Source organism: Tachysurus fulvidraco, chromosome 21, assembly GCF_022655615.1.
Source record: "Tachysurus fulvidraco isolate hzauxx_2018 chromosome 21, HZAU_PFXX_2.0, whole genome shotgun sequence".
NCBI lineage: Eukaryota > Metazoa > Chordata > Actinopteri > Siluriformes > Bagridae > Tachysurus > Tachysurus fulvidraco.
In genome coordinates, this window is record NC_062538.1 from 10,097,190 (window position 1) to 10,124,989 (window position 27,800).

Sequence of the window (27,800 nt, forward strand, 5' to 3'; positions counted from 1 at the left end):
GGATTCAAACTCACAACCTTCTGATTGGTAGACCATCACATTAACCACATACTACCACACCCCCTAATCCCCCCATATCCTCCAATTATCCATCAATGGCAAAAACTTGTTTTAAAACAAAATATTACAACCCCTTTGTTGCAATGAATCAAACTTAATGAGCATCTTAATGAGGTTGAGCTTCTAATGATGACCAAACAGCCACACGTTGGTCTTGGCAGTCTACAGGATTTGTTCCACCACTTTTATGGTTTATTGAGATGAAGTTTTACAAACATTTGTTAAACTGCCATATTTTTCGAGGAGAGAACTGGCCTTTTCTTGCCACCCTTCTATGAAAGCCATAGTTGTTCAGTGTTTCCTGGCTGCACTTTATTGAACATACAGAGACCTGTAGGTCATGTGGGTTTCCCTGAGCATTAAACAGTCTCATCTAGGAATGAATTTGCTGGGATGCCCACTCCTGGGAAAACTAGCAACTGTCTTGAAGGTTCTCATTTGTAAACAATCCTCCTCACTGTAGTGTGGTGAATTTCAGATTGTTTGTTGTTGGCCTTAAAATCTTCCCAAAAATAACGAGCAGCAGCAATTGCTTCTGGGGGGCACGGTGGCTTAGTGGTTAGCACGTTCGCCTCACACCACTAGGGTTGGGGTTCGATTCCCGCCTCCGCCTTGTGTGTGTAGAGTTTGCATGTTCTCCCCGTGCCTCGGGGGTTTCCTCCGGGTACTCCGGTTTCCTCCCCAGTCCAAAGACATGCATGGTAGGTTGATTGGCATCTCAATGACGCCTGAGATAGGCACAGGCTCCCCGTGACCCGAGGTATTTCGGATAAAGCGGTAGAAAATGAGTGAGTGAGAGTGAGCAATTGCTTCTCTGAGGTCATGGCTGATGTCCATTCTTCTTGTCATGACACACACACACATGCACACACGTGTACACACTCCAGAATACTGAACTGCCAAATGTCCTGCTTTTACACAGGTGCTCACACTTCCTGAGGATTAACTAATTTTGTGTCATTTATCAGTGAGATGCATTCAATTACAAATCTGTTCTGTATGCATGATCACTGTCAGGGTTATGTGGATCATCTCAATTTGGATATAGTCCTGATTCTCAAGATGCTAAACAGTGTAAAGGAGAAATGAAATTCCTTTTAGATTAGCTATTACCATTTGTTTAGCCAGAGAATGAGACCACTGCACACCATATGCACACCACAAACACACACACACACACACACACACACACACACACACACACACTTTACCTTCAGTTTGGGTTTAATAAACTTGGACATGGTAGCGCTGTATCTGTCACCATTACAGGGCATAAGAGTAAACAAGGTCAGTGAGACAGCAATGTGTTTAAATATCAATTGAAACACTATACCACACTAACACCCTATAACCAATGTATAACCAATGCATATTACAGCCACAGCAGCCAAGCTCCAGCATGGAAGTGCTCATATGTTCATGCGCTATACAAATGTGAGACAGATGTGAGAGATCAGGGAGTCTCCTCACTCCAGTTTTTAGGACATCACCACTGCAGGATTGTGTTACAGCATGACATCACATGACACCATTATCCCTTCCTCCGGCGTTTATTTCACTGAACAGAGGCTTCGGGAATGCACCAACTCAAGAGAAAACAATATTAAAAGTCTGAGTGTCATGTGATGACAAGTATAACATTATGTAGATGTGCTGGTGCTCGAAGTTCATGTTGTAAAATATGTGCACACACACACACAAAAAAAAAAACACACATCTATTAGACTTTACACAGCTGTACATAAAGCGGAAACAACGTTTCCCAAGGGACCTTTGCTGAGAACCCTATGTTCTAGAGCTATGACTTTACACACCGCACCCTGTCCTCAGAGAGCGTTACATCAGCCTCAAGGAGGGGGACAGGAACAGGAAAAAGGAAAAGCAAGGGCAGGATTGTGCATTAGGATTATATATATAAAAATATATAAGAAATGATTTGTGATTGTTAAACAGCAGCAGAATGGAAGAAGTCATTATGGGAATGTAAATTGGAGCTCTCTGGTGTTCTCTAGGGTAGACGTAAACAGCTTTCTGAGCTTTCAGAGTGCACAACACACTCTGCATGCTAATGGCCAAGTACAAAACAGTTCCCGGTTTATTAATGTAAAGCAGAGACAGAGCCACCGAAACATGCTGAGCGTGCTAAAGCAACCCTCACTGAAGATCACTTAAAGCCTGGATCACATTTCACTAAGAAGGAATTTCACTTAAGGAGCTGAAGTTGCTCTATTGTACAAAAGTGTACAGTGATATGCCACTATAATAGGAGCTCCTGCTCATTGGTTCATGCAGATACATCAGAATGAATAAAGTCATTCAGGTACTGCTCAAGATCTTCAGTTAATGTTCACATCAAACGTCAGGGGGGGGACCTGCAGTTCTGCACAGGTGGAAACGTCATCATATTGGCGAGAGATCGGCTAGACTGGTTTGTGCGGACAGAATATTAACTTAAAATAACCATTCTTTACAACTGTGCTGTGCTGAAAGGCATCTCAGAATGCACAACACAATGAACCTTCAAGCAGATGGACTACAACAGCAGATCACGTCAGGGTCAATCCTGTCAGTGAATAACAGAAATCTGAAGCTACAATTTGTAAAGGCTTTTTTTGTTAAAGAAACCAAACAGCTTTTGACTTGGGGGGGGGGGGGGGGACGACTGGCTTTTTATGTATTTTTATGGTATTTGAAGAAACCAGGTACACTTCACAGATCTAGCAGTGTTTTAAATTGTATGTTAAAAGATGTTCAAAATATATTTTATCTGCTATTTTTTAACATTTAAATTTTATTCATATTATTATTATTATTACTATTATAGTTACAAAAACGATGCCGCTCTGTTTCAGAGTCGACTCCTATTTGATTCCAATTCTTAGTGTTTGTAAAATTGACACAATAATCGATGGCACGAATGTTTTTTTTTTTTTTTTAATTGCTCATTAAATTAATTATTTTTCCTTTGTGTGAAATGGAGTTCTATCATTCTCGTTCGTTTTATAATACATCACATCTGGGCGAACTAGAGCCGATTCAATCTATAGAATCGACTCCAAATATTTTAGTATCGACTCCCAGTCGTAGGGCGGCTCCTACGGTAGTCAAGGACATATTTGAGTCGTATAAAAAAAATTATAAATTTGCAGATGCAGAAACATTACGGTTTCTTGTTTTTTTTTTATAAATGACATTTTGCATCTGGCTGTAACGTTATAACGTGTATACACTTTGATTATAAGATGTTTATGCAGCTAGTTCAGCTAGCTTGTTTTCCTTTCGACAGAACGGCGGTTAAAATGATATATTAGAGCCATTTTGACGACACATTTAGGTATAAAATATACACCAATTAGTCTTTTAAGGTTATGGAATGTACAACACGGTGTTAATATGCGTAAGTGGTGTAAACACGTCGACCCGTATCCGTCCCACTAGATACCGATGAAATAAGATTAGCCCGCTAGCTAGCTCTGGTTAACTAGCAAATAAAATACATAATATTCATGCATTAATGGTGTAATCTTTAACAAGCCGTTAGTCAGATTGTTGCAGAAAACACGTTCAGAAATGTACACGGTCAGAATTATGCTGTTAGTTTGGTTAATAGTGTGTTTTTTGTGGTGGTGTGCAGAAGGCAGGGCAACGACATAGTCCATTCAATCGAGTAATAACAACGAAGCAGCACAACTTCACATTAAAATGCATCTTTATGTTGATTAAATCGCAGAGCCATGCAAATACTAAAGCCTCATACCTCGGTGGAAGTCGTGTTTTCCGTTGTATATAGGACTGGTGTAATAACGCTGCTTCTGCTGTCGGTCTTCCTGAGGAATCTGGGGGAGGTGTGGTGACGTCACCGCCGCAGCGATAAGCCGAGCTGTACCGAATACCGCAGTACAAGACTTGAATCGCGGTATTCGGTACAGCTCGGTTTATCGCTGTAGCGAATACTTAATTAAAATATTCATTTTCAATAAGGTCTTTATCTGAGTCTATGGTACCACAGAGTGTATGTTGGGGTTACAACATGGATAGGTTTCCAGTGTACTGTACACATGGTTCCACCTGTGATCCACATGTGGATAAGCTCTTCAATGACCTGAGCTCAGGATCAAAACCCAGGAGCTATAAGGTGACAACACTAACTGCGCACCAGTCACCCCACTAGTGTGTAAAATACATTACGCTGACATCATAACAGAACAAATGTATTTATTAAATCCAAATATTCAGCAAATTAATACCTTTCTAACCATTAAAGAGATCTCTGCTGTTTGTGTGTTGGTGTTCTGGATCCTTTATTTAATACTTGCTAGTGTGCTTTAATGCTTAGTGAGAATCAGAATCAGATTATTGGCCAAGTGTGTTGACAGACACAAGGAATTTGGTTCCAGCAGTTTGTGACTCTCAAAGATAGACATAAATGCCACTATACTATACAAGAAAACAAGCAAATGATGCGATACAATGTAGCCAGAATGAGTATAAAATGTGGATATAGAATGAATAAAATATATAAAATATGAATGTGGAATATGATCAGTAATGTACATAGTGAGGGAGTGCAAATAATATTGTGCAATATTATGCTTTTTGTGCAATATACAGCAGCCGTAGTGTGTAATATACAGATCATGTCATGATAATGCAGTACTTATGATAAGAAGCAGTGAATATAATTATGGTGAGTTGTTGCTCAAGGTGATTGAAAGAAACTGTTCCTGTGTCTGGCAGTTTTAGTAAGCAGAGATCTGTAGCGCCTGCCAGAAGGGACGAGCTGAAAGAGGTTATGTCCAGGGTGCGAAGGGCCTTCACTCGAAGGCTGCTAGTGACTCAGCAATTCAGCCACAGCATGTTTATACTAGTACCTTGATGCCAAGCATCTTGATGCACAAATTACTTTTATCATGAGGGATGGTGGGTCCGGTCGAGCTGTGCTAGCAGCTTAAAGAGAGTGCAGTGCAGAGTGCACAACTCTGACACAGCAGCTACAAAAACCGTCAGTGCTGGGAATGCAGTAATAATATGATGTGAGAAAACTTTGGGGTGAAAACAAGCCTTACAGCTGAATTCTGGATCAGTGGTAAAGAGCTGAATAAGTACCCCCTGCTGCAGAATCAAATTTTTTTTCAAATGAATCAAAAATGTAGACATTATGAGTATGTGTTTTTGCACATACAATATCTCGGCCATTACACGCATACTATACAATATTTCAGTCATTTGCTGTTTTTTTGCACAACTCTATATATTATCCAAAGGACCTGGCTGCTAAGAAACTGTGTTCATTCTAATGTTACTGCACAAAATATTGTTTGAACATTCAGTATTTACACTGGTCGGTCGGCGCTGTTTCTGTTTTTGTGTATTGCATTTTTTGTACTTTTTGTGTTGTCTTGTAACTTTAGGTCTGCATTGTTTTTTGTCCTGCACTGTTTGCACCAGGTTGCACAGTTGCACTTTATGTGTCTAAGTCTACTTACATTTCCTTAGCCCTGTCTGTGTTTTATGTAGCACCTTGATCCTGGAGAAACGTCTCATTTCACTGTGTACTGCAACAGCTATATATGGTTGAAATGACAATAAAAGCTTCTTGACTTGACTTGAAAATCTTTCATGCCGTGATAGAGACAAAGTGAAAAGTCCAGGGGGAACTTTTTTCAGGCTGGAAAGTTGTCCTGCTTTCTGCCCAGACTTACACCAAGGTTGCAGAAGATTTACAAGGAAAACATAATATTCAGCAGGATGCATAAATGTCTAAGATTGTAATTCTTGAGGCTTGCTGAATTTGCTGACACCATACAGCAGGCACAGTGAGTTCTGCTGAATTGTGCTGTATAATCAGCACACAGACAGGGCAGAGGCCACACTATGTACAATGATTTAAATAAAAGCAACTTATATCAAACATGCAGAGTCAGTGTACAACTGAACAAATTAAGACGCTAAAACTAACAAAAAGATAAAGATTTTTATTAAAATCAACTTTCTTTTTGCCTCTAAATGTGTTTGTGTTTAGTATTACACAAAAAGACTGTTTGAGTCTGTTTGTGTCACTGTTTAAGCTCTGTCACTCTAATGTTTTAATGTAATTGGAAAAGTTAGCTGGCAGAGTGATAAGCATCTGGTATTATATGGACCATAAAATGTCCACAATGTCCCTTCACATCAAATGCTAAGATAATGTAACAGAAGTAAGAGCATATTTCTTTATCATTGCTTAGAACATCAAAAATCATCCCACAATTACTTGCTAGCTACATTAGCATTATTATTGCTCCAGAGAAGCAAATCTCACATCACAAACCTGGTGCTAGCTGACTAGAGACATTTGAGATAAAGAGGACAACGTGGACATTGTGGCTGAACTGTAGTAAAATTGAAGTGCTTGTGCAAGGCGTCACACTATCCGTGTTCAATCTCACAAAAGTCACATGTTTAAATCAGAACTAAAAGAGTATTTTCATAAATAGAAAGCCTCCATTGGCAAGTCAGTGATTTTTGAGTTTATGAGAGAGCAGGAGCAGCAGCAGTTCATACAGAAGGCTGACGCCGAGGATGATGGCGGTGCTGGACAGCAGGCCGAATGAGAACAAAGCAAACATCAGGTAGAGCAGCAGCACAGTGAGCAGTGTACGATAGCTGGCTAGTGCTCGCAGACTGAGACGCGGCCGCCGCACTCTCATCTGACGCAAACCCGGACTCCTCCATCGCGGATCGGACACTGGTGATGTGCTCAGGTAATGTCGACTCACTCTGCCCAGGAAGTCCTGCCGTGAACATAGCGCCTCCATGTGGTCTCCCAACTACACATAAATCAAATAACCTTTCAAGTAAAGTCGAGTAAAACACCAAGAGCCAAGAAAAGAGCTGTGCAGTAACAACAAATTAGTATAAAATATAAACAACACAATTAAGAAATGAGAAAGTTTAAATAAAACATCAGTAAAAAAAAACAGCCAGACAATGGAGATGTTACTAGACAAATAAAGATATTTTAAAATGGGATTTAAATTATTATTTTTATAACTTTTTTTGGGTGGAGTTAGAGCAGAAACAGAAAAGACCAGGAGTGGCACAACAGACATTCATCAGCTCAGTTAACACAAAAGTTCTTTTTACCATTTAAATAAATAAATAAATAAATAAACCGTACCCGCTCATTGATGAAAGAGGAGAGCTGGTACAGCATTCGCACCAGGAAAGCGTTTTCATAGCTCCTTATTGGCTGAAGTTCTGGATCTCCCTGATATTTAATCTCGAACTGGCGAAGGCCATTGATGATCTGAAACAAGAGTAAACAAATCTAGTTGTTTTCTAACATGCCACTTCCCTTTATCGTGAACACTTACACCACACACTGCTTCTGCAAAGACAACAGCATCATGGATGACTCCACACACCCCACACACACTCTTCACCCGCCTGCCGTCTAGAAAAAGGTACCGAAGCATTCGGGCCCTCACGACCAGACTGTGTAACAGTTTCTGTCCACAAGCCATCAGACTCCTTAATAACTGAACTGTACTGAGCACAGACCTACAGTAAATACACACACTTACAATATCCATCCATCAAACTGTTTACATGTTGTTTCGCACACTTATTTTGCTCTTTGCACATTCTGTCTCAGATTGCAGTTGATTGCTGTTTTGCACAATCCTTTGCAATATCTTATGCAACTGCTGCTATAACACTGTGTTCATTCCAGTATTTCTGCACACGCATTATTGTTGAACATACAGTATTTACACTGTCCGGCACTGTGTCTGTTTATTGTCTTTTGTGTAAAGTCTTGTAATTTGTTGTTTGTACTGTCTTGTCTGTCCTGTCCTGCACTGTTTGCACCAGGTTACAAAGATGCACTTGTATCTAGGACTAACTTACTAAGTCCTTATAGCTCTGCCTATGTTTTATGTAGCACCATGATCCTGCAGAAACATTGTCTCATTTAACTGTTTACTGCAACAGCTATAAATGGTTGAAATGACAATAAAAGCCTCTTGACTTGACCAACATAAAACAGCATGAAACCATAAGAGGTACAAATCGTAAAGCTTAGAGTTAAAATATAACCAACACTTTAAAACAAGTGGCATCTCTGATTCAGAGGCTGTAGGATCCAGAAGCTAGTTCATGCACACACACTATACCAAGTGTTACAGCGAGTTATATTCACGTTCTGCATTTGTATTCATTCAAATAGACACAAAACTGAGTAATCATCCCACAAAAAGATTCAAAAGCCAATAGTTAAAAGCTAGTTAATAGATAAAGCCACTAATCGCTTTTTGTTTATATATATATATATAAACATAAATTTGTTTGTGTATGTATATATATATATACACACACACACACAAAGCCAAACAATTAGAATTAGATGATTTTAAATTAACTGTAAAACATAAAATTTAACATTTAGGCCCAAACAAAAACCTTTAATGTAATAAATACATTTTTATACTTTACAATATATAGGCAGAAGTTATAAATCCTTACCTGCATCCGACCCAGATCTGAGAGAATGGGACCGTTTTCACCCTGGATGCAATCAGGCAGCTGTTTAGACTCACTGTCATCATCTGTAGAGGTCACATTCACCAGCAGCTGAGTCAGCTGTCCTGAATTCAGCTGCAGGGACACAGTACAGATTGAAATCTCACTGGCAATGAAAATCAAACACTTGTAGAACAGTAACAGGGGTGCATGTTACTATAACTTTTTTGTTACTTATGTTCTGGAAAGTAAACCATGCAAAGTATATACAGACAGTATATAAAATGTACCAGGCAGAAAAGAGCAGAATATTTTTTTTTTGGTAGGATCCATAATAAATCTAGTTAATTGATGTTAACTATAAACATGCCATACATTGATTCATGGATTTGGTTTTCACATTACTGCATAACATTCTCCATTTACCATCACACACAGTTTTTGGTTAATTAACTTGGATAGCAGTAAAAATTATTCAGAAGCACCAATGATGCCCGTAAAACTTTCAGAACGGCACCATACAGGAATGTTACACCATGCAGACTGACCCGAAATATCTGACACAGGTAATCCAGGGCCTTGTCCAGAAATTCATGAGTCTTTTTAATACACTCTCCCATCTCATCAGCCTCTGCTCCATTAAAAGTGTAGTTAGACTCTGGGAAGCCCAAGCTGAACCAGGACAGGAATGAGCTGTTTGCTGCCGCTTCAGCAGATTGATCCGAGATCCGCTTTGCCGTCTGTTTGGCCTGAGCGATGATCTGCACCAACTTCAACACCTGCATGTCATCCAGACAGAGAGCATAATGGTGGGAACACATCTGAACAACATTACCGATACTGCACAATCACAAGCTATAGTTTAGCACTTTTAGTATACCTTTGAAGCAACATTTATTATATTTGGAACTTTCCTAGGAATCGGAAATTGTCACTGTAAATTTCTCAGTGCAGGGAAATGGTGATAAATTCTGTCTGTTGTAATGACACATGCTTAAAGATACAGTGGTTAGATTGTTTCATACAGCAATACATTTGAAGTATCACATTTATATAGACGTGTAATAAACAATAAGCAAATGCCAGCAACAGAAAAAGAAAACGATAACGACATACATTTTATCACCTGCTTGGTGCTTTGTCAGTGTATCTGTGTATTACTGGTGCAAGGAACATAAACACTCACCACTCCACGCAGCTCACTGCCGAACATCTGCTTGTACTGGCAGTCCTGCCCTTCCAGACCGTACACATGACTCTTGACTTTAAAAACTGCGTCTGTCCCTGCAGGCTGTCGGGAGGACAGGAAGCTGCCACCATGTGCAGGAGAGAGAAAGACACGTGCCTGCCGGTGGTGGAGGACGTGCTCAGGTTCGAGGAACAGCTGTTCTCCTAAAGGCACAACAGGCAGTATGGCTAACTTGTACAAAACAGGAGAGATTCTCATGTCTAAAAGAGGCCGGTAAGGAAATAGACCTACTGATTCACTAAGGACAAAGGGATTTAAAAAAGATTCAAAAATTAAACAACAGCTTGGCTATGACACAGTAGTTACATTTACATGCAGTCTAATGATCAGTTAATAAATGAACAGCTTTTACATTCGGAATCTATGAGTCGAAAGAGAAATAAACAAGACATTTAAGAAAACAGTTTGAATTTAAAGAAAATTGTGAAAGACAATTAGTTTTTTGGGGGAAAAAATAAAAATAAATCACACTTGGACGTGGTAAACAACACAAAATAAGTCATCTTTATTAAGATTTAATAAATACAGAAATCAGATTTATTCTTATCTCCACCTTTAAAGTTTAGACCACACCTCCAATGGTGAAGTACAGTAACACCTAAATATATGATAAGAAAAATATTTGTGCTAGAGCGTAGGAACATTTTTTTTTTAGGTCTGATATCCTTTTGCCATGTTTAAACAATTACGTCCAGTATGCTTAATTTATATGTTTAAAATAAAATCAATATTTAGTTTTTCCTGTTCCTATAATGTACTGTAAATAAAATCAGGATGCTTACCTTTTTGTATCATGTCTGCTAGGTTTGGCTGTGCAAAGACTTTGGCAACCCTGAATATCATCAGTGCATTTTTGGCATTGATGAGGTCTGTACGTAAAGCCCGGTTAAGGAAACCCTGAAAGAGCTTTGTGTACATCAGAAGATTCTCCTGCACAAAGGAAGCCCTGTGAAAATAAAACCTGATCAGGCCGTGTGACTTACTGCAGTTCTCTTTGTACATCATATATATTTTTATTTCTCATTATGTTTGCATTGTCTCTAAAACAGCACTCTGGTACCCCCTACTGCTGTTTAATGCAAGTAATATTGCCCTTGCAGAGAGGGGAAAAAAACTTATATAAAATTATATATATTATATACTATATCGATGCATGTTAAAATGACAATAAATGTAGGTGTTGTTTTCAGTTCATGAGCAAAAATTACCATTTATCAGGTACTGATCTGTTCTGAGCCTCTGGCTTTAGATTGTTTGTCTCTCCTGTGTACCTCCAGGGCTGGATATAACTCAACCATGTTTCTAACACCTAAAAACAGAAAATTGACCAGGTGGAAATTTAGAAATTCTAATCAGACGTGCATTATGAGTAAAGTGTGAATTATATGCTGAATTTTTCATTCTTTAGGTATCACAAGTCAAAACCTACAAATTCTCTGCTTTATGCTAAATCAATTAACAGCTACAGTATGTTGTTTCTTTCGCTTAGCAGTGCAGTTAAAAAGCAAATGTAGCTAAGTAGCAACAGAAGCCTACAGCTTAACACTTTGCACTAAATCTGCATGTGTAAAACTTTCATTTGTCTCAGTAGCATGTCTGTTCCTTTCTTGTTTGTTACGTTATCTTCACAGATCTCATGTACTTGTACAATGAAATGCCTACCGCTCTGAATGAGGCATCCAGAGGCCAGTGACCAAAACAGTGCTGCAGGAAAACATAAAGCTTCTGCTGAACAAACCTCTGTACCACGACCCTGTGGGAAGAAGAAAAGATGAAGGAACAGTGAAGGAAACAGTACAGACTCAGCTCAGCCAAGAGATTAAAAGCTGTTCAAAAAGAATTTCCAACATTTGCTTAAAAACAAAATTGCCCCATCAAATTAGAATTGGTTGAAGATATAATTGGTACATTAATTGGTTGAAGCTATACCACTGTCTGTACACCCTGGAACATGGGTCTCTTAGTTCTGGTGAAGCAAAATCATAATGCTACAGCATATAAACAGGTTTGAGAACAGGATCTTCACACCTCCCATCCAACCCAGCACACTGACTGACATCACACCTCTAGAAACCCCATTAACAACTCCTCCCAGCACTCAAGTTGCACTCACAATTTGTGAAGAGGATGTGAATCGGCTCTTTCAGACACAGAATACAAGGAAAGCCCCCAGCCCAGATGGGGTCTCCCCCTCCTGTCTCAAAGCATGTGCTGATCAACTGGCTCCTATTTTCACCAATATCTTCAACAGATCTCTGGAGCTGTGTAAAGTCCCGTCCTGCTTTAAACTCTCCACAATCGTCCCGGTCCCCAAGAAACCCTCCATCACTGGACTAAATGACTACAGGCATGTCGCTCTGACATCTGTTGTCATGAAGACCTTTGAACAGCTGGTATTGGCCCACCTAAAGTCTGTCACAGAACAGATGCTGGATACCCTATAGTTTGCCTACCCTGCAAACAGGTGAGTGGACGACGCAGTCAACATTGGACTGCACTACCTTCTGCAACACCTGGACTGCCCAGGGACATACGCCCGGATTCTGTTTGTTGACTTTAGTTCGGCTTTTATTACAATAATTCCCGGAAATTCTTCACTCCAAACTCCTAAGGCTCACTATACCCCCTTCCATCTATCAGTGGATCACCAGCTTCCTGACAGACAGGAAACAACAGGCGAGACTGGGAGGTGTCACCTCCAGCATTCGGACAATCAGCACTGAATCTGCATACCGACAGGAGGTAAAGCGGCTGGTGCTGGGGTGCAGTCAGAACAGTCTGGAGCTAAACACCCTCAAAACAGTGGAGATGATAGTGGACTTTAGGAAAGACCCCTCAACACTACTCCCCCTCACAATATCCAACAGCCCGGTGTCATCTGTAGAGGCCTTCAAGTATCTGGGCACTACCATTTCCCAAGACCTGAAATGGGAGTGCAACATAAACTCCATCATCAAAAAGGCCCAGCAGAGGATGTACTTTCTACGTCAATTAAGAAAGTATGGTCTACCACAGGAGCTGTTAATGCTGTTCTACAGTGCAGTCACAGAATCTGTCCTGTGCACATCCATCACCATGTGGTTTGGTGCAGCAACAAAACAGGACAGAAACAGACTGCAACACACAGTAAAAACAGCAGAAAAAAAGAATTGGCACCCCCCTGCCCACTCTCCAGGACTTGTATGACACAAGAACCAGAAACCGGGCAGGAAAAATCACTACTGACACGTCACACCCTGGACATAACCTCTTTCAGCTCCTCCCTTCTGGCAGGCGCTACAGAACTTTGCTTACTAAAACTGCCAGACACAGGAACAGTTTCTTTCCCCAGGCAATAACCCTGATCAACTCACCATAATTATATTCACTGCTTCTTATAATAAGTACTGCATTATCAGAACTGTCAGTCACCAAATCATCTGTATATTACACACTACTGCTGCTGAATATGGCACAAAAAGCATCATATTGCACAATATTGTTATTTGCACTCCCACACTTTATGTACATAACTGATCGTTCATATTCCATATTTTATATATTTTATTCATTCTATATCCACATTTTATACTCATTCTGTCTATATTGTATCTCATCATCTGCATTGTTTTCTTGTATAGTATTGTGTTATTTATGTCTGTACCTTTGAGAGTCACAAACTGCTGGAACCAAATTCCTTGTGTGTGTCAACACACTTGGCCAATAAATTGATTCTGATAAACATATTCGGGACAATTGTGTGCTTCCAACTTTGTGGAAACAGTTTAAGAGGAAACCCATATATGTTTGCGATGCGCAGGTGACAACTGTCCACAGTTTGACCACATCATGCATGCTATTAATGAATACATTATGGAAGGTGTTGCTGAGTGTGTGGAAGCTGCTTGTGAAGTTCACCTCTTGAACTCCTCTAGAGGGCTGGCGTGCGAGTGGGTGGAGGGGGACGATGTGGCTTGCTCCTGCTTTAGACTGTTGGAGAAAGAGTGCAGGTGTTTGACAAGCAGACGCACCACTAGAACGTGTTCTTCTGTAGGGTTGAAGGGTTCCTAAGGTGGTTCCGCCACCACCAACATAAACACACACACAGAGGCGCACACAAATTAATACAGACACTCAATACTGTATCATGAAAATACTCACTTTCACCATAACAGTCAAATAAAACATTAACATGGATTTGTTAACTAGGAGACAATATATATATATATATATATATATATAAATAAATATCTTATTAGGCATTAGAAATCCAAAACATTAAAACAGTTTTGTACATAAAGTCAGAAAAAGGCACTGAACACAAACACACACACATACCCGTTAGTTAACATGTTAAGACCAGCACACTGTAATAAATTAAACATTGTTTAAAGAGAGAAATGATCTGCCAGAAAAGTCTTGTACTTTTCTTCATTGTGACACTTTGATCATGATTTCTCACTGCACATTCCTATACAGCAACCATATTCCAATAAACCTGAACTGTTCCATGTTGACTAGTAGAACGCTACCCCACAGACCACTGCCAGGACCCCTCAACTACATGCTCACTCAAGAGCTTTTCCACTGCACATCACAAAACAAGCACCAGTCCAAAGCTGACAACTCTGCTTTAGGTGCAGTCTCCCCACTTTGCCTGCAACGGAATTACTGATATTTTTTTTGTTCTTAGAAACGTTTCAATACGCCTCATTACTAACAACGACTTTTTCCCCCTAATCAACAAGTTGCCCGAAAGCATCAAGCTGCACTCAGTCCATCATATAGTATACTTTCATTTTTACTTGACAGGAGTGTTTGTGCTGATATGAAAAGAATGTTTAATGCAACATACCCACTAATCATTAAAAAACAAGTCTAGCTTACTATGTAGATTCAATTCACTATCTTTATCAGTAAAGCAGATGAAATATTAACAATAAAAAAAGGAAGTTTAATTGTAAAAAATATGGTGGCTGTTGCATTCAGTGCAGCTTCAATTAAAATGTTTTGCATAAGACAAAACAACTAGTAGGTAGTATTTAGCAACCTGATAGCCCATGGTAGCACTTTACTAAATCTGGTGGATAGTGCAGTGGAAATAATCCCTTAGGTTTACCTCCAGGTAGCCCGAATGAAAAGGTAAAAGTACTTGATATGTGTGGAGGGTCCCAGAACCTGGTGGGGCCGGGGGCTGGCACAGCATGCTGGACATATTGAGGCGGTACTGCAGCAACGCCAGCTGAAGGAACCATCACAAATTGGGGAGAAGGAAAACACAACGGAGGAGAGGAGGGGAGGAAAGGAGAGAGGAAACGAGGAGGAAGGTGAAAATGACAATAGAAATAAAAAGAGTGCAATCCAAGAAAAGAAATAAGGAAGTGTTGGACAAAGAAAGAATGGAAATGAGAATGAACAAAAATGGAAAAGAAAGAAATCAAAACAATGTTGACCACAATGCTATAAATATGAGCAAGATGCAGACTCCTTTCTCACTTTTATACATTTTTTACTGATCAATAATTGAGAGATGCACATTTAATATCTTGTGTCCCTAATGAGAACAAAACCGGTAGGTGTGTAATATTAATAATGGCCTATAATGATGGAAAAGGTGATAGTGCATCTTGATTTTTTTTAAACAGATGATTTTGAAGGTAGATGCCACTTTACATAAAAAGAATACATCCAAAGCACTTTCTAGTAAACTGGTGATTACTTATAAATCTCTGATATGTAGTAAAATGCATATGAAGGTGTAGAGTGCTTTGGGCTGACTGGAGGCATGCTACAAATTTGGTAAACTCTAATTCTGATTCTAACAGCAGACCGACACCATGCTATAGTAGCCACCATAACAGCTCAGAGTCCAGATAGGCATAAAAAGCTCACAGCCAAAAGACAAAGCAAAAACCAAAGACATCATGCTTGATGAAAAAAAAAAAAAAAAAAAAGATGCCACGCTCCCAGAAACACATGCCAAAGAACCCTTAAAGCTAACTATGTAATCTGAAGCTCGGCCTTTCCTATCTTAAATGAATCTGACTGATCTACAAGTAAACAAAAGACAAACATTTGAAAGTGATTTTAAAATGCTCCTCTAAAATTTACAGCCCTTTTGCAGAGATTAGCAAAATAGGTCAACAGCAGACTGCAGTGAAGTAAACAGCACACTGTGTGACAGACTCGTGCAGCAACTCCGATCCACTCGTATGAAGCACGGCTGCAGGGTGGAGGTGCTCAGCTGGTCAGCCATGCGGTGGAGAAACAGTGGTGAAGAGCAGATCCATGCTACGCCCTTACCTTCACTTGAGGAGACTGCAGCTTCTGGTACATCTCCAGAGAGTAGTGATGGAGCCACATCTCAACAAACACCTGCAGAACCAAAGAGGAACAAATCCCGTGTTAGGATTTCCAGTGCAGTGCCAACAAATATCATCCCATTGTCCAACAACAGATAGAACTGGACAAATAATCATATTTTAGCTTTGGCTTCATTCTGTTAATTCAACATAACAGGTGCAGCAGAATGGTGATGCAGTAGGTAGCTGTACAATCTCACTGATTCAAGGTGTATGGCCTGATCCTGTGAATGTTCTGTGTGTCCATGTTGGTTTCTTTCAGATTCTCCTGGCTTCTTCCACCCAAAACAAATTGTGAGTGCGCCGGCTAAAATGGAATGGCATCCAATTTAGTGCCACATGCTCAGTGCTTTCAGGACAGGCACAGAACCTACCTACGGCAAACCACCACCACTGCTAGAGCAGTAAATTAAAAGCACAGGGTCAGCATTCCAGATGTGTTCAGTGTGGGTGAAGTCAGAGCGCTCTGCAAAGAATTTGAATACAACCTTGTCTTCATAGAGCTCAATTTGGTTTGGGCCTCTTGGTGTCAGTGAAGGGGAAGTGTCATGCTACAGCACATGTAAACACATGTGGGTGTGATGTTCAGGTGTCCATAAATGTTTGGCCATATAGTGTATGGTGCTGTTTATACGAGTAAAAGACTAAAACTACTAGTGCTTAATTTTTGACAATTTCCTTTTTTCCTAACTAGCAAGAAAGTCTTTCAACACAACTCAGTTTAGACATCTATTACTTGTTGACTATATTAGCCTAAGGAAGCAAAATTTGGAAACTAATCATGTCACAGCTGATGTTAACTGAATTTAACACTAACCAGTTGACTGAACCCATCTCACCAGAATGAGAGTAAAACATTTGAGTGTTAGAGGTTTGATGCATGTGAGATTGTCACCTGTAGGAGTGTTTCAGACCTCCAGATCTCCTGAGCAGCAGGGTCAGCGTTGACTGAGGGCTGATGGGATATGTGTCGCTTTAGAAGGCTGCTGCTGTGAACGCCATAACCAACATAAGGCACGCTGGGAGATCTGGGGCAAGGAGAAATCCAAAGTCTACAGACGGCTGTAATAATATTTTATTTTCCATCTAAACTTTGTCAGTATATGACAAAATTGGATTGGATTATGTATCATTGTGCCCTAATTTCTTGTCATCACTATTTATAATAAAGAACTAAAATGCAATAGGTTATAAATCTATTGTAGTATCAAGAACAAAAGATATCTGAAAGCAAAATACCGTGGAGCCGGAGAGGCCACAGAGCCCCTGGGATCAGAGAAAGGAGATGGAGGCACATTTCCCTCCGTGGGCAGGAAGTGCTTCAGATAGGCATCAACAAGCACAAAGAAAGCACTGTCTGAACAGCTGCCATGTTGTCCAGGAGGATAGTTCTGTAAATGTTATTGAAGATTTTAAAAAATAAGAATAAGATTCGTACTCTGGGTTTAAACTAGCAAGCAACAAAATGATGTGTCTGTTTACCATTGTGAAAGGCAAACTGTGCAGCTGTGATGTAAAAACATTAATCAAAATGTAAAAAAAATAAAGGAAAGAAAGAAAAAATGTTTTGGGGAAAAAAGAAAGACCTGGTTGCAACATATGCATGACCTTTTATAATGAGTCATTTGACAATGTTCAAAATTGATAATCCTATACCTGAAACCTACAAAGTATTTCTCAATAACCCAAAATAAAAATCAGATGTTTCTGTAGGATTTTTTGAGATTACAGAGAACAGGACATGAAAAGACAAACAAAAAAAATTAGCAAGAGGCTGCCAAGATAACATGGCAACTTTGAAGAAGCTGCATGAATATAGTTCATGTTCTGGTCACTCTCTTATTGTGACAACAAGCTCTTTTGGGGCATGAGGTAAGATTGCTAGGCAGAAGCCCTGCCTCGCCCCCCCAAAAAAATAAAACCAAGCCTACCTAAACCACCCCTATTAGAGAGCTGTAGATGAAGAAAACGTTCACCTTCCAGCATAATAATGACCCACAAATCCAAGCTAACAAAGGAATGGCTTCTGAAGCTATAATTACTCCTGATAAACTATGGGCTGGAGAATATTTGCAAGGAAGTGTAGAATAAAACTGCCAAAACAAGATGTGCCAAGCAGAAAGAATCTTACCTCAAAAGATGTTAGAAGCAAAATATGTTTTAACAATGTAGTTAAGAGATTAAGTGTTTTCTTTTCTTCCCTTAAACCATTCCCATTTGTTTTTCACCTGAATTCTGTCTTCAGAATGCCCATAGACTGTAACCTTTTTGGCCCCACAAATGTCTTCGAAAAATGGAAAACAGCTCGACTAACTGTGCCCCCAAAGATTATGTGATATACTGATAAACATACCTTTGGTGCAATTAGACTGGAAGCAAAGTTGAACATGTAGTATTCAAAAGGATCTGGGAAAGAAGAAGAAAAGAGCAAGTGCCAATTAGACAGAATGGTGCAGCATGCTAAAAAAACATTACATAGTTTCATTTTAAAAACATACTGAGAGTGATCAGGCCAGACATGGGGAACTGCAGCTTATTGTGAAAAAGGGGGCAGTCTGGCAGAACTCCGTCATGAATGGACGCCTTCACAGGACCCTGCACAAAACAGTGTCAGCAAAAAGACTTTTGCAAAACTGGTCTCATATGGAAACTTCTGAAAAATGTGTTAGACATACTGGTAAATAACTGATGGGGATCTCATATTTGTAGTCCTCTTCTTGTAGCTTGTACACCAACTTCATCATGGGGCCACTGTAGGTAACAAACATTACAACAACATGACATTTAAAGAAGCCCACACAGCAGTCCAAGTGAAATAATTAAGTGAAAACCTTTATGTGAATATTTCTAAAGAAAGAAAAATACTGGCAAATTTTAAGTTTACTTGTAAATGCAAGTCAAGTTCAAGTATACATCAAATCCTTTACATTTAGAACTGGACACTGAAGTGAAAAAATATCTGAGGCTGAAACTAGCCAGTTAAGCTCTAGGCTAGAGGTCTTCACGGGTCCACTTAGATCCGAAAACCCGAAGTCCGACCCGACACCCGAGTGGGTTCGAGTCTAAAAGTTTCACGTGTGCCTCGAACACGGGTCGGGTATAATAATAGCGACATCGGGACTCGGGTAATTTAACATGAATTTGTTTTTACCAAACGGACCCGAGAAGACCCGAACTACTGGATATCGTGTGTGTGCATCGAGTCCTTTTCCAACCTCTCCTCTGTTTGCCAAGACCGCTTGCGACATGTGGCTGGCGGTAAGCTAATTTTTGTTGAAACAGACCTGTCAATCAATTTTACTTTAGTGTAGAGTTATGCAACATTTGGGTCCAGTCGAGTTATAAAAAAAAAGCCAACGATTCGGGTCGGACTCATGTCTATTTTTTCGGGTTTGTCTCGGGTCTTTCTCAGAAAAAAATAAAACAAAAAAATGCACGTCGGGTTCGGGTAAAAGGTGATTCGGGTCAGGTACATTTCTTTAGACCCGAGAAGACCTCTACTCTAGGCATCATAGGAAGCAGGTTATATAATCACGATCACCCCAGGACAATATGGGGGGGGAAAAAACAAACAAACAAAAAACATTTTTATGGAAAGAAAAAAAAAGTTTAATAGACTACATTGAAAGAGCACTGTGGACACCTGACCATAAAATCCACATGATCCCCATAATTTTGCCATAGAGTGCTGTAACAGTACACAATATACTGGAATTACATTGCACAAAAACTTTTCAGCAAGCCAATGCCCCTGTGCACAAAGCCAGGTCCATGAAGTTATGTTTCGCCAATATTGAACAGTGTCTCCCAACCCAACATCATTGCCTGACCTAATGCTATGGCTGAATGAACAAATCCCCACAGCCATGCTAGTCATCTTAAAAAAAAAAAAAAAAAAAAAAAAAAAAAAAAAAAAAAAAGGTAAACTAACCATGGATCAAGAAAGTCCAGAACGATGTTATACTCATTCATGCGAGCATGCAGAAATCTCAGGTTCCAGCCTACAATGACCCCATCCAGACTGCCGAAGATTCCCTCGACCAGCCAGGGAAAGACCAGGTGAAGGTCCTGATTGGATAAGAGTCAAGTGACACATTGAGATACCCATTGTGTTTTCTGATTGCTTACAGAATTTTTCTAGCCAGTGACCCCATTTCAAATGTCTAACATTACAAACTCCTCAACTCGCCTAAAAAAAAATAAAAAAAAAAATAAAATTATATATATATATATATATATATATATATATATATATATATATATATATATATATATATATATATATATATATATATATATAAAAAACGGTGAGTCACAGCTCTTATGGCTGAGAACCTGTGGTGTATTTTTCCAGTGTATAATATTTCCACTGTAATGACTGGAGAGTACTTTACCTTAGCAGGATAGTCATCTATCACCTTCACCAGCTCATGACACTGCTGAAGTAGTGGCTTAGTGTTCCAGTCTGCTTTTATATTTGCCTGTTCCAAATAAAGAATAAACAGAATCATTTTATTTTAAATGAACAAGTGCAATTAGTACATCAATTCTATATATTTTCAAAGGCATTTGGAAGGAAAGAGAAGGATGTGCTTCTTAATCGATGCTGCTGACAATGTGATGGAAGTGTCTCAAAACTATCAGCCTTAATGCAGGTTCAATCTAGTGTGTGTAATCATGCTGTCCATTACTGACAGGTTGTATGAATGTACAGTCTGTGCTAGGAAGAAATCAGCCCCTTGTTTGCTTCTTAATACCACAAATATGCCTTTAAGTCATTTGTTATCAGAACATATGTGGAGGCCAAAAATAATACTTAATGTTTATGTAATTTATCTTTGTAAATAAAAATGTACATATAAATAGCAACTAAAAAAATAGTGTCTATATCCAGGAAAAATCTCAAGTGTGTTGATGACCTGCTGTAGTTTGAGATCTTACCAGGAGATAACTAGGCTGTTGTATGGCAGCAGGAGCAGCCATCACTCTTCACTAGTCCCACTGCACAGGGTCCCCAGTTAAACCTGAAGTAAAATGTTAAGTCACGAAGCTTTTATTGTCAGTTCGACCATTTATAGCTGTTGCAGTCACATTGACATGAAGCAACGCTTATTCAAGATCATGGTGCTACATAGAACATAGACAGAGCTATAAGGACTTAGTAAGTTAGTCCTAAATACATAAAGTGCAACCTGGTGCAAACAGAGCAGGACAAGACAAACAAGACAGTGCAGGACAAGACAAACAAGACAGAAAGACAGTGCAGGACAAGACAGCAAGACAAACAAGACAGTCACAAGTTTTATTAGCCAGCTAACGAAGTTTACCGTCTTTTCACAATAAGGTCAATCACAACTGTATACTGCATAAACATAACAAGGTGTACATGTTTATACAACGCCTTTATACCCCGTTATACTCTTGTTAACAGCCTGTTCCTGTTATATTCCTGTAAACACTGCTACTACTAGCCGAACTCTACTCGACATGCTAGTCTTGCTAACTATCAGCTAATAAATACACACCCACGCGCACACGTTGACCGTAACAGTTAGCTTAACTTAGCTAACACACCGCACCTCAGTATTACTGACTCCAAATAAAAAGGAACTCGTGCTCTTTTTATATACACACTGACGCGAAGTTTCGAAAAATACATCTCTATATACCTTACAAGGAAAATATAGAACTTCAACGGAATCCCAAAATACCGCGTCCACATTCGCAACGGTTTGAAGCTAAGACCATGACGTCACTTCCGTTAAACAAACGAAAACTGTTTATATTATATTATATTTTCCTCTCTTGTATTGTGTATGTTCTGTTATAGTATATACTATTATACGAATATTTACCTTGCTTTTTTTATATAGGGAAAATACATTCACAAGTAAAGGCTTTAACTTAAATAAAACATTTCTTAATAAAAATAAAAATAAAATAAAAACAATAAAGAATTAAAATAAATTAAAATGAAATTTAAAATAATTGTATTTATAAAAACATTAAATAATCCATAGCATTTGAAAGAAAATTGAAAAACATTTGTATGGCAGTTTTTTAAGTGAAAAAAAAATTATATATATATATATATATATATATATATATATATATATATATATATATATATATATATATATATATATATATATATATATATGTGATAACAAAAATACTAAAAAATAAATAAGTCACTTGTTTTTACCAGAATGCATTTATGTTCCTGACCCCATCCCAAAAACATGCCATTAATTTGCTTGGCTAAGATAAATGAGCTCTAATTTAGGGTTGCACATAGAGTGCATTCCCCACCCTCACACACAGAGTTAATAAAGGAAGCTTCAGATCCACTGCATCACAGACCAGGATAAATCACTTACTGTAAGTGAGTGAGAAACTAAATCTTACATTGACAAACAAAAAGGTCCTTTTTATTCGCACCATCACTCAGGCCAAACTCACTGCAAAGCTAAATGATTTATGACTGAACACTAATCTGTGTAGTTTGTTGGTTTGTTTGTTTGTTCTATATATTTATTTGTTTGTTTGTTTATTTCCCCAGTCACCACATACACTCCACACTGTCACTGAACAGGACTTCTGGTAGTTCCCAGAATATCTAAATCGACTAAAGGCAGTAGAGTGTTTTCGTATTTAGCTCCCAAACTTTGGAATAGTCTTCCTGATAGTGTTCGGGGCTCAGACACACTTTCCCAGTTTAAATGTAGATTAAAAGCTCATCTTTTTAGTCAGGTGTACACATAATACATCCCATAAAATTGTGCACTATTACATCAGACCAAATGCACATTATCATAGTGCTTGCTAATATTATCGACAGAAGCTGCGTTAATCCCTCTCCACTGCCTCTCTCATCCCGAGGCATCCAGAAATTGTATCAGCTCTGATTGTGCAATAAAGATTTTGGACCTCCACTGAGATGAGGCCGGCTCTGAGAATCCTGAGGCATCTAGAGATCTACCAACTCCAATTAGACTTTGTGATACTATAGAGGAGATGCCAACTCCATGTGGTCTTTTGCATCAATACAACATTTATCAGACTGTATATTTATAATCACACCCTCCAGTGTCACCCATATGAGGATGGGTTCCCCTTTGAGTCTGGTTCCTCTCAACGTCTCTTCCATTTAAGGGAGTTTTTCTTTGCCACTGCTGACTGAGTCACCTCAGACTTGCTCATTGGGAATAAATACAAACACATTTAAATATATCTAATATTTATCTTGAATTTTGTATTAAATTAATATTTATATTATTATTTATAATAACCTTTTGTTCTAGGTTTATGTTCTGTAAAACTGCTTTGAGACAACATCAATTGTAAATACTGCTAAATTTGAATTAAATTGAATTGAACACAGATATTTCGCAGGCACGTGTTCTCAGTAAAACTGGACAGTTAACGAGTGTAAAAACATAACCTGGTCTGATGAATTTTTATTTCTGCTCAGATACACAGGTGCTAGCATCAGAGCTTTTAAAATTTAAATTAGTACATTACATTTAAAAACCAGGATGAGTATTACAGTGTATAGTAGAGATTTAAAAATTTCAAAACAAAAAATGCATCATTAAAAAAAAAAGTTTTACCTCTGTGTTTCTTTTAATTGTAATTTCTCTAACATTTAAAAAAAAATGAGGTAATTGAGAATTTATATTTTTTATAAAATAAATATAACATAAAACTAATAAAATATTATATATATGTATAGTATTGTATAAAATAAATACAATATAAATAATAAATGTGTTTATTAAAAAATTCATAACATTTTTCTTTTTTTTTAGATTTTATTTTGCCGACATTTAATCCCTTAACACACTTACTTTCTTTTGTAAAAGTCGCTTTACGTCAGTTTTTTACGACACATACTAAACCCAAATCACCAACGAAGCTCACGTGTTTATTTATGTTACATACATAAAAATGGTGTCTTTAGACGACTATCAGTTTTTAGAAAGCTTTAAAAGGAAACGCATCCGGCTCACGACAAAAGGCAGCACGTTTGAAGGCACCGTGCAGCGCATTAATCTGAACAAAACAGTAATATTAGAGGACGTTGTTGAGGTTCAGAGCGGCAGCCGGTTTATGGGATCTAAACTCTTCTTCGGAAAAGAAATCCTGAATGTTGAATTCGTTTCCTCAGCTAAAAAAGATGCCCTGGGTGATGAGGATCATGTTAAGGTGGACCAGCTGAGCTTGGGCGAGTTTCAGCCCTACAGGTACAAGCTGATGGGTGGTGGTGATGATGATGATGATGATGATGATGATGATGACGACACAAAGCAGATTGTGAATTTCGTGGTTGTAGACGAGTTCCATGAGAAGTTTGGTCCTGCAATCATACACATCCAGAAGCAGAAGGTCATCGGGATTGGACTGGATGGAGTGGGTTCTTTCCAGAATGAGAGGCTCTGCTGGTTGCAGGTAGCTGTAAAAAAACAGGTGTACCTCTTTGACATCTTGTTGCTTGGAGCTCGAGCTTTTAGAAATGGTTTATCTAAGATTCTGGAGAGCACGGACATCCTAAAGGTCATGCATGACTGCCGGAGGATCGCTGGGTGTCTGATTGTGCAGTTTGGAGTGAACTTGGTGAATGTGTTTGATACGCAGGTTGCAGATGTGATGCAGTTCTACACAGAGACAGGGGGCTTCTTGCCCACACGGGTGAGCACACTACAAGAGGTCATTACCCTTAACATGAAAATGCCTGTATCCCGCCTGTCCTCTCTGAGCATCAAAGATAAGCTCTGTATGGAAAACAAAGAAGTCTGGTATGTCCGTCCTTGTCCTGCTCCGCTCCTAAAAGTCATGGCTTTGTCAGTGATCCACCTGCAGCCTCTTCGTCTTATGCTTTTGGACATCCTCATGTCTGACTACACCAGTCTGGTAGACTCTTATCTAAAGACCGCCCAGGAAAATCCTGTACGCACAGAGAACATTGGCAAGACTGGCCTGGAGCTCCCTCAGGAGTTGCGTGAGATTGAGGTGATCCGAAGCACGAGACAGAAATGGGCTCTGGACCACTATAACATCACAGAGGATGGACTTTTGGACCGCTACAGCATCAAGCCAACTTCAGAGCCAGAGTCAGAGATTCAGGAACAGCCTGAGATGCTGGAATCCAGCCTGGATGCTGAGAAAAATGGTCCCTATTCTGCTGTAACCTCAAGATTAGGAGGAAGAAGTGTGCTGAGTGTTGAAGAGACCACTACTATGCCAAGTTTAGGGCGGGGACTTGTACTTCCTGGCCCTGTAGTACCCTTCAGAGAAAGTGCAGTACTCCAAAAAAGCCCTGCAAAGACAGGACCTATCTCCATCATGGGAGGCGTAGCTCAAAATGGGATGTGTTTACAGCCAGTCATGGGGAGAGGATTTTTTAACAGTTGTTACTAAGGAAATGAAAGAGGAATAAAAAGTTATATGCAATGAAGCTCCATGCTGATGTTCCCTCAGCTGGCTTTGTGAAGTTTTTTGTTTATTGTTTCAAACTGTTGCTTGATTGCATGATTTGAATTTGTTTATATGCAAAAATATTTGTTTGATGTTTTTACAAATGCACCATGCTAAACTGGTGGCTTAGTTCTTAGCTTCATTAGCATGAAAATTAAAAAAAAAAAGCCTTAAAAGTTACTTGTTGCTTGTATGATTTTTTTTTTCTTTTCATGCTCATTGTTTGTTTCACTTTTTTTTAGTTCGATTAAAGATAAGTGCAGAAATACTTTATTTATTTATTTAAAAAAATGTAATTTCATGAATGTGCCTTCTAGCCTATGCTGGTTTATTTTATTTCTGACTGAGCTGCAGTACTGTTGTTGTGTTAGTAGAGGGCAGTGTTGCTTACAGAATATAAAAAATGTTGCAAATGCTGAGTTTAATCCGTTTAGTTAACGAGTAACTGATTAATAATTAGTGTTAAATGTTCTGTAGCTCTCGGAGGGTGATACTAATGCAGCAGGAATGTTGTAATGCCCCTGTTTTCATTACTGTACCTCATTACAATAAATGTTCAGTGTCGTGTTTAATCATGTGCCGTTCAGTCAGCGTGGACAGGCCCAGCGGTCTGCAGCTGTTAAACCGCACACTGACTGATGTTCTTCCTTTCACTAACACTGTGCGGCTGAAAAAGTCACTCCGTGATGAAGTGATCGCTGAGATGTGGCCCTGTCAGAACCTACTGTAATTTCCACCCTTTACACAACTGTGTATAAAGAGTTTAATGAAGAGGAACTACTGACTTTAATTAAAAAGACCTGAACCGAAGGCATCCATCCTTCACAAACATCTTCACAGCACATTGTTCATTTGAGCAATGAATCCATTTGCCTTTTATTCTTTTCGCAAACACTTTTATCCGAACTGCAGTCAGAGATAATAGTCCTGCTTATCCTATAGCTGTGTTCAGTGGAGGCCTATTCATTTTCTATAATAGCAGTTCTCACAGTAGCAGAGCTGCAAATCACAGGGTTCTGTCCGGTGTCGTTTATATAATAATATAATAAACAGATTTCAAAATATCTTATTTAACAAGGAGAAAAGCGTAATCGTTGATTTAGTGCTCTCTTCTTTGATGGAAGGAGTCTCTAGTGTCAGCTCTCTGTAACAGTCTGACCAAGCTATAGCTAAAGCTATAACCAAGGAAAAAACATCCTCATTTATTTGATTATTTATTATGATGTATGGTTAATTTTAATGACTCCTCTGTCCTTTCTCATTTTGGACAACAAGAATATAAGACCAGCATGGGTGCAGATGCACTAAAACTAGACAGCTGAAGACTGGACAAAGGACCAGGTGATTATTTTTTCTAATCTTTAACTGTCCAGTTTGGGTGAGTCCATGTGATTATGATGGGCATAGATACATGTTCTTGGCTGAAGGGTAAATCCAAGTGTGGGCTTGGTCTGTTGTTGTCGTCCATTTATTTGATGTTTAGTGCATGCTGAGATGCTTTTCTCTTCACCATGGTTGTAAATTGTGATTATCATGATCAGTAATATATATATATATATATATATATATATATATATATATATATATATATATATATATATATATATATATACACACACACACACACACACACACACACACACACACTTACCGTCCACTTTATAAGGACCACCCATTGATGTAAACATTACACTAGCCCATGACCTGGATCTTCATGATTCTTCTTCTTTCTTTTTTGTTTTGCTTGAATGTACTGGTGTTCCTTATAAAGTGGACGGTAAGTGTGTGTGTGTGTGTGTGTGTATATATATATATATATATATATATATATTACTGATCATTGTGGTTTGAAATGAATAGAGATCTAGTAAAGAATGTGTAGGGGTGTTAATAAAATGTGATGAACAAACAGTATGAGTATTAAGGACCCGCATTGGTTCCACCTCTGACTTTCTGTTTCATCGAGACTGAGGTGTTTTCAGTTGTATGCAAAAGTTTAGGAACCCCTGACAATGTCCAGGATTTTAATTTATAAATATTTGGGTGTTTGGATCAGCAATTTCATTTCGATCTATCAAATAACTGAAACACACAGTAATATTTCAGTAGTGAAATGAGGTTTATTGTATTAACAGAAAATGTGCAATATGCATCAAAACGAAATTTGACAG

General features: G+C 38.8%; 3 protein-coding genes across 15 annotated transcripts in view; 1 reads left to right on the forward strand and 2 right to left on the reverse strand.

The window, feature by feature from the left end:
* Positions 1–3,974, reverse strand: part of sptan1 (spectrin alpha, non-erythrocytic 1) — a 36,594-nt gene extending 32,620 nt beyond the window's left edge. For 7 of the 8 annotated variants that reach the window (XM_027140015.2, XM_027140016.2, XM_027140011.2 and 4 more), the window contains exon 1: positions 1,272–1,288. The gene's annotated coding sequence lies outside the window, so the exon portion shown is untranslated. Of the gene's footprint in view, positions 1–1,271; positions 1,289–3,817 lie in introns of those variants that run through there. The other variant, XM_027140012.2, reaches the window with a different exon arrangement.
* Positions 3,975–6,020: 2,046 nt separating this feature from the next.
* Positions 6,021–21,919, reverse strand: smpd4 (sphingomyelin phosphodiesterase 4). Of its 6 annotated transcripts, none has more exons than XM_027139979.2 (20): positions 21,822–21,919; positions 21,094–21,176; positions 20,547–20,633; positions 20,084–20,220; positions 18,828–18,903; positions 18,651–18,747; positions 18,506–18,558; positions 17,392–17,543; positions 17,048–17,180; positions 16,094–16,165; positions 14,943–15,032; positions 13,709–13,857; positions 11,474–11,564; positions 11,020–11,120; positions 10,594–10,757; positions 9,749–9,954; positions 9,111–9,341; positions 8,566–8,697; positions 7,220–7,348; positions 6,021–6,869 (listed from the first exon to the last, which is right to left on the reverse strand). In XM_027139979.2, exons 2-20 carry the CDS (start codon positions 21,133–21,135, stop codon positions 6,555–6,557), a joined length of 2,457 nt encoding a protein of 818 aa, XP_026995780.1. In that variant the 5' UTR covers positions 21,136–21,176; positions 21,822–21,919; the 3' UTR covers positions 6,021–6,554. The 6 variants fall into 6 exon arrangements, with proteins under 6 accessions (XP_026995780.1, XP_026995781.1, XP_026995783.1 ...); XM_027139980.2 differs by having other exon boundaries at positions 21,827–21,892; XM_027139982.2 differs by lacking the exon at positions 21,822–21,919 and adding an exon at positions 21,732–21,750.
* Positions 21,920–24,013: 2,094 nt separating this feature from the next.
* Positions 24,014–26,201, forward strand: exd1 (exonuclease 3'-5' domain containing 1). Its single transcript, XM_027139871.2, has one exon. The coding sequence runs from the start codon at positions 24,103–24,105 to the stop codon at positions 25,570–25,572; it is 1,470 nt and encodes a 489-aa protein (XP_026995672.2). The 5' UTR covers positions 24,014–24,102; the 3' UTR covers positions 25,573–26,201.
* Positions 26,202–27,800: the final 1,599 nt, after the last annotated feature.

What these genes read in the sequence shown, in the direction of transcription:
- smpd4 (XM_027139979.2), bottom strand. Translation starts at nt 21,135, where the DNA reads ATGGCTGCTCCTGCTGCCATACAACAGCCTAGTTATCTCCTG. An exon ending in CTGGACTTTCTTGATCCATG is followed by an intron (nt 18,904 to 20,083) that starts GTTAGTTTACCT and finishes TGTTACCTACAG; the next exon opens with TGGCCCCATGATGAAGTTGG. An exon ending in CCTCTAGAGGAGTTCAAGAG is followed by an intron (nt 11,565 to 13,708) that starts GTGAACTTCACA and finishes TTCTTCCCACAG; the next exon opens with GGTCGTGGTACAGAGGTTTG.
- exd1 (XM_027139871.2), top strand. Translation starts at nt 24,103, where the DNA reads ATGGTGTCTTTAGACGACTATCAGTTTTTAGAAAGCTTTAAAAGGAAA.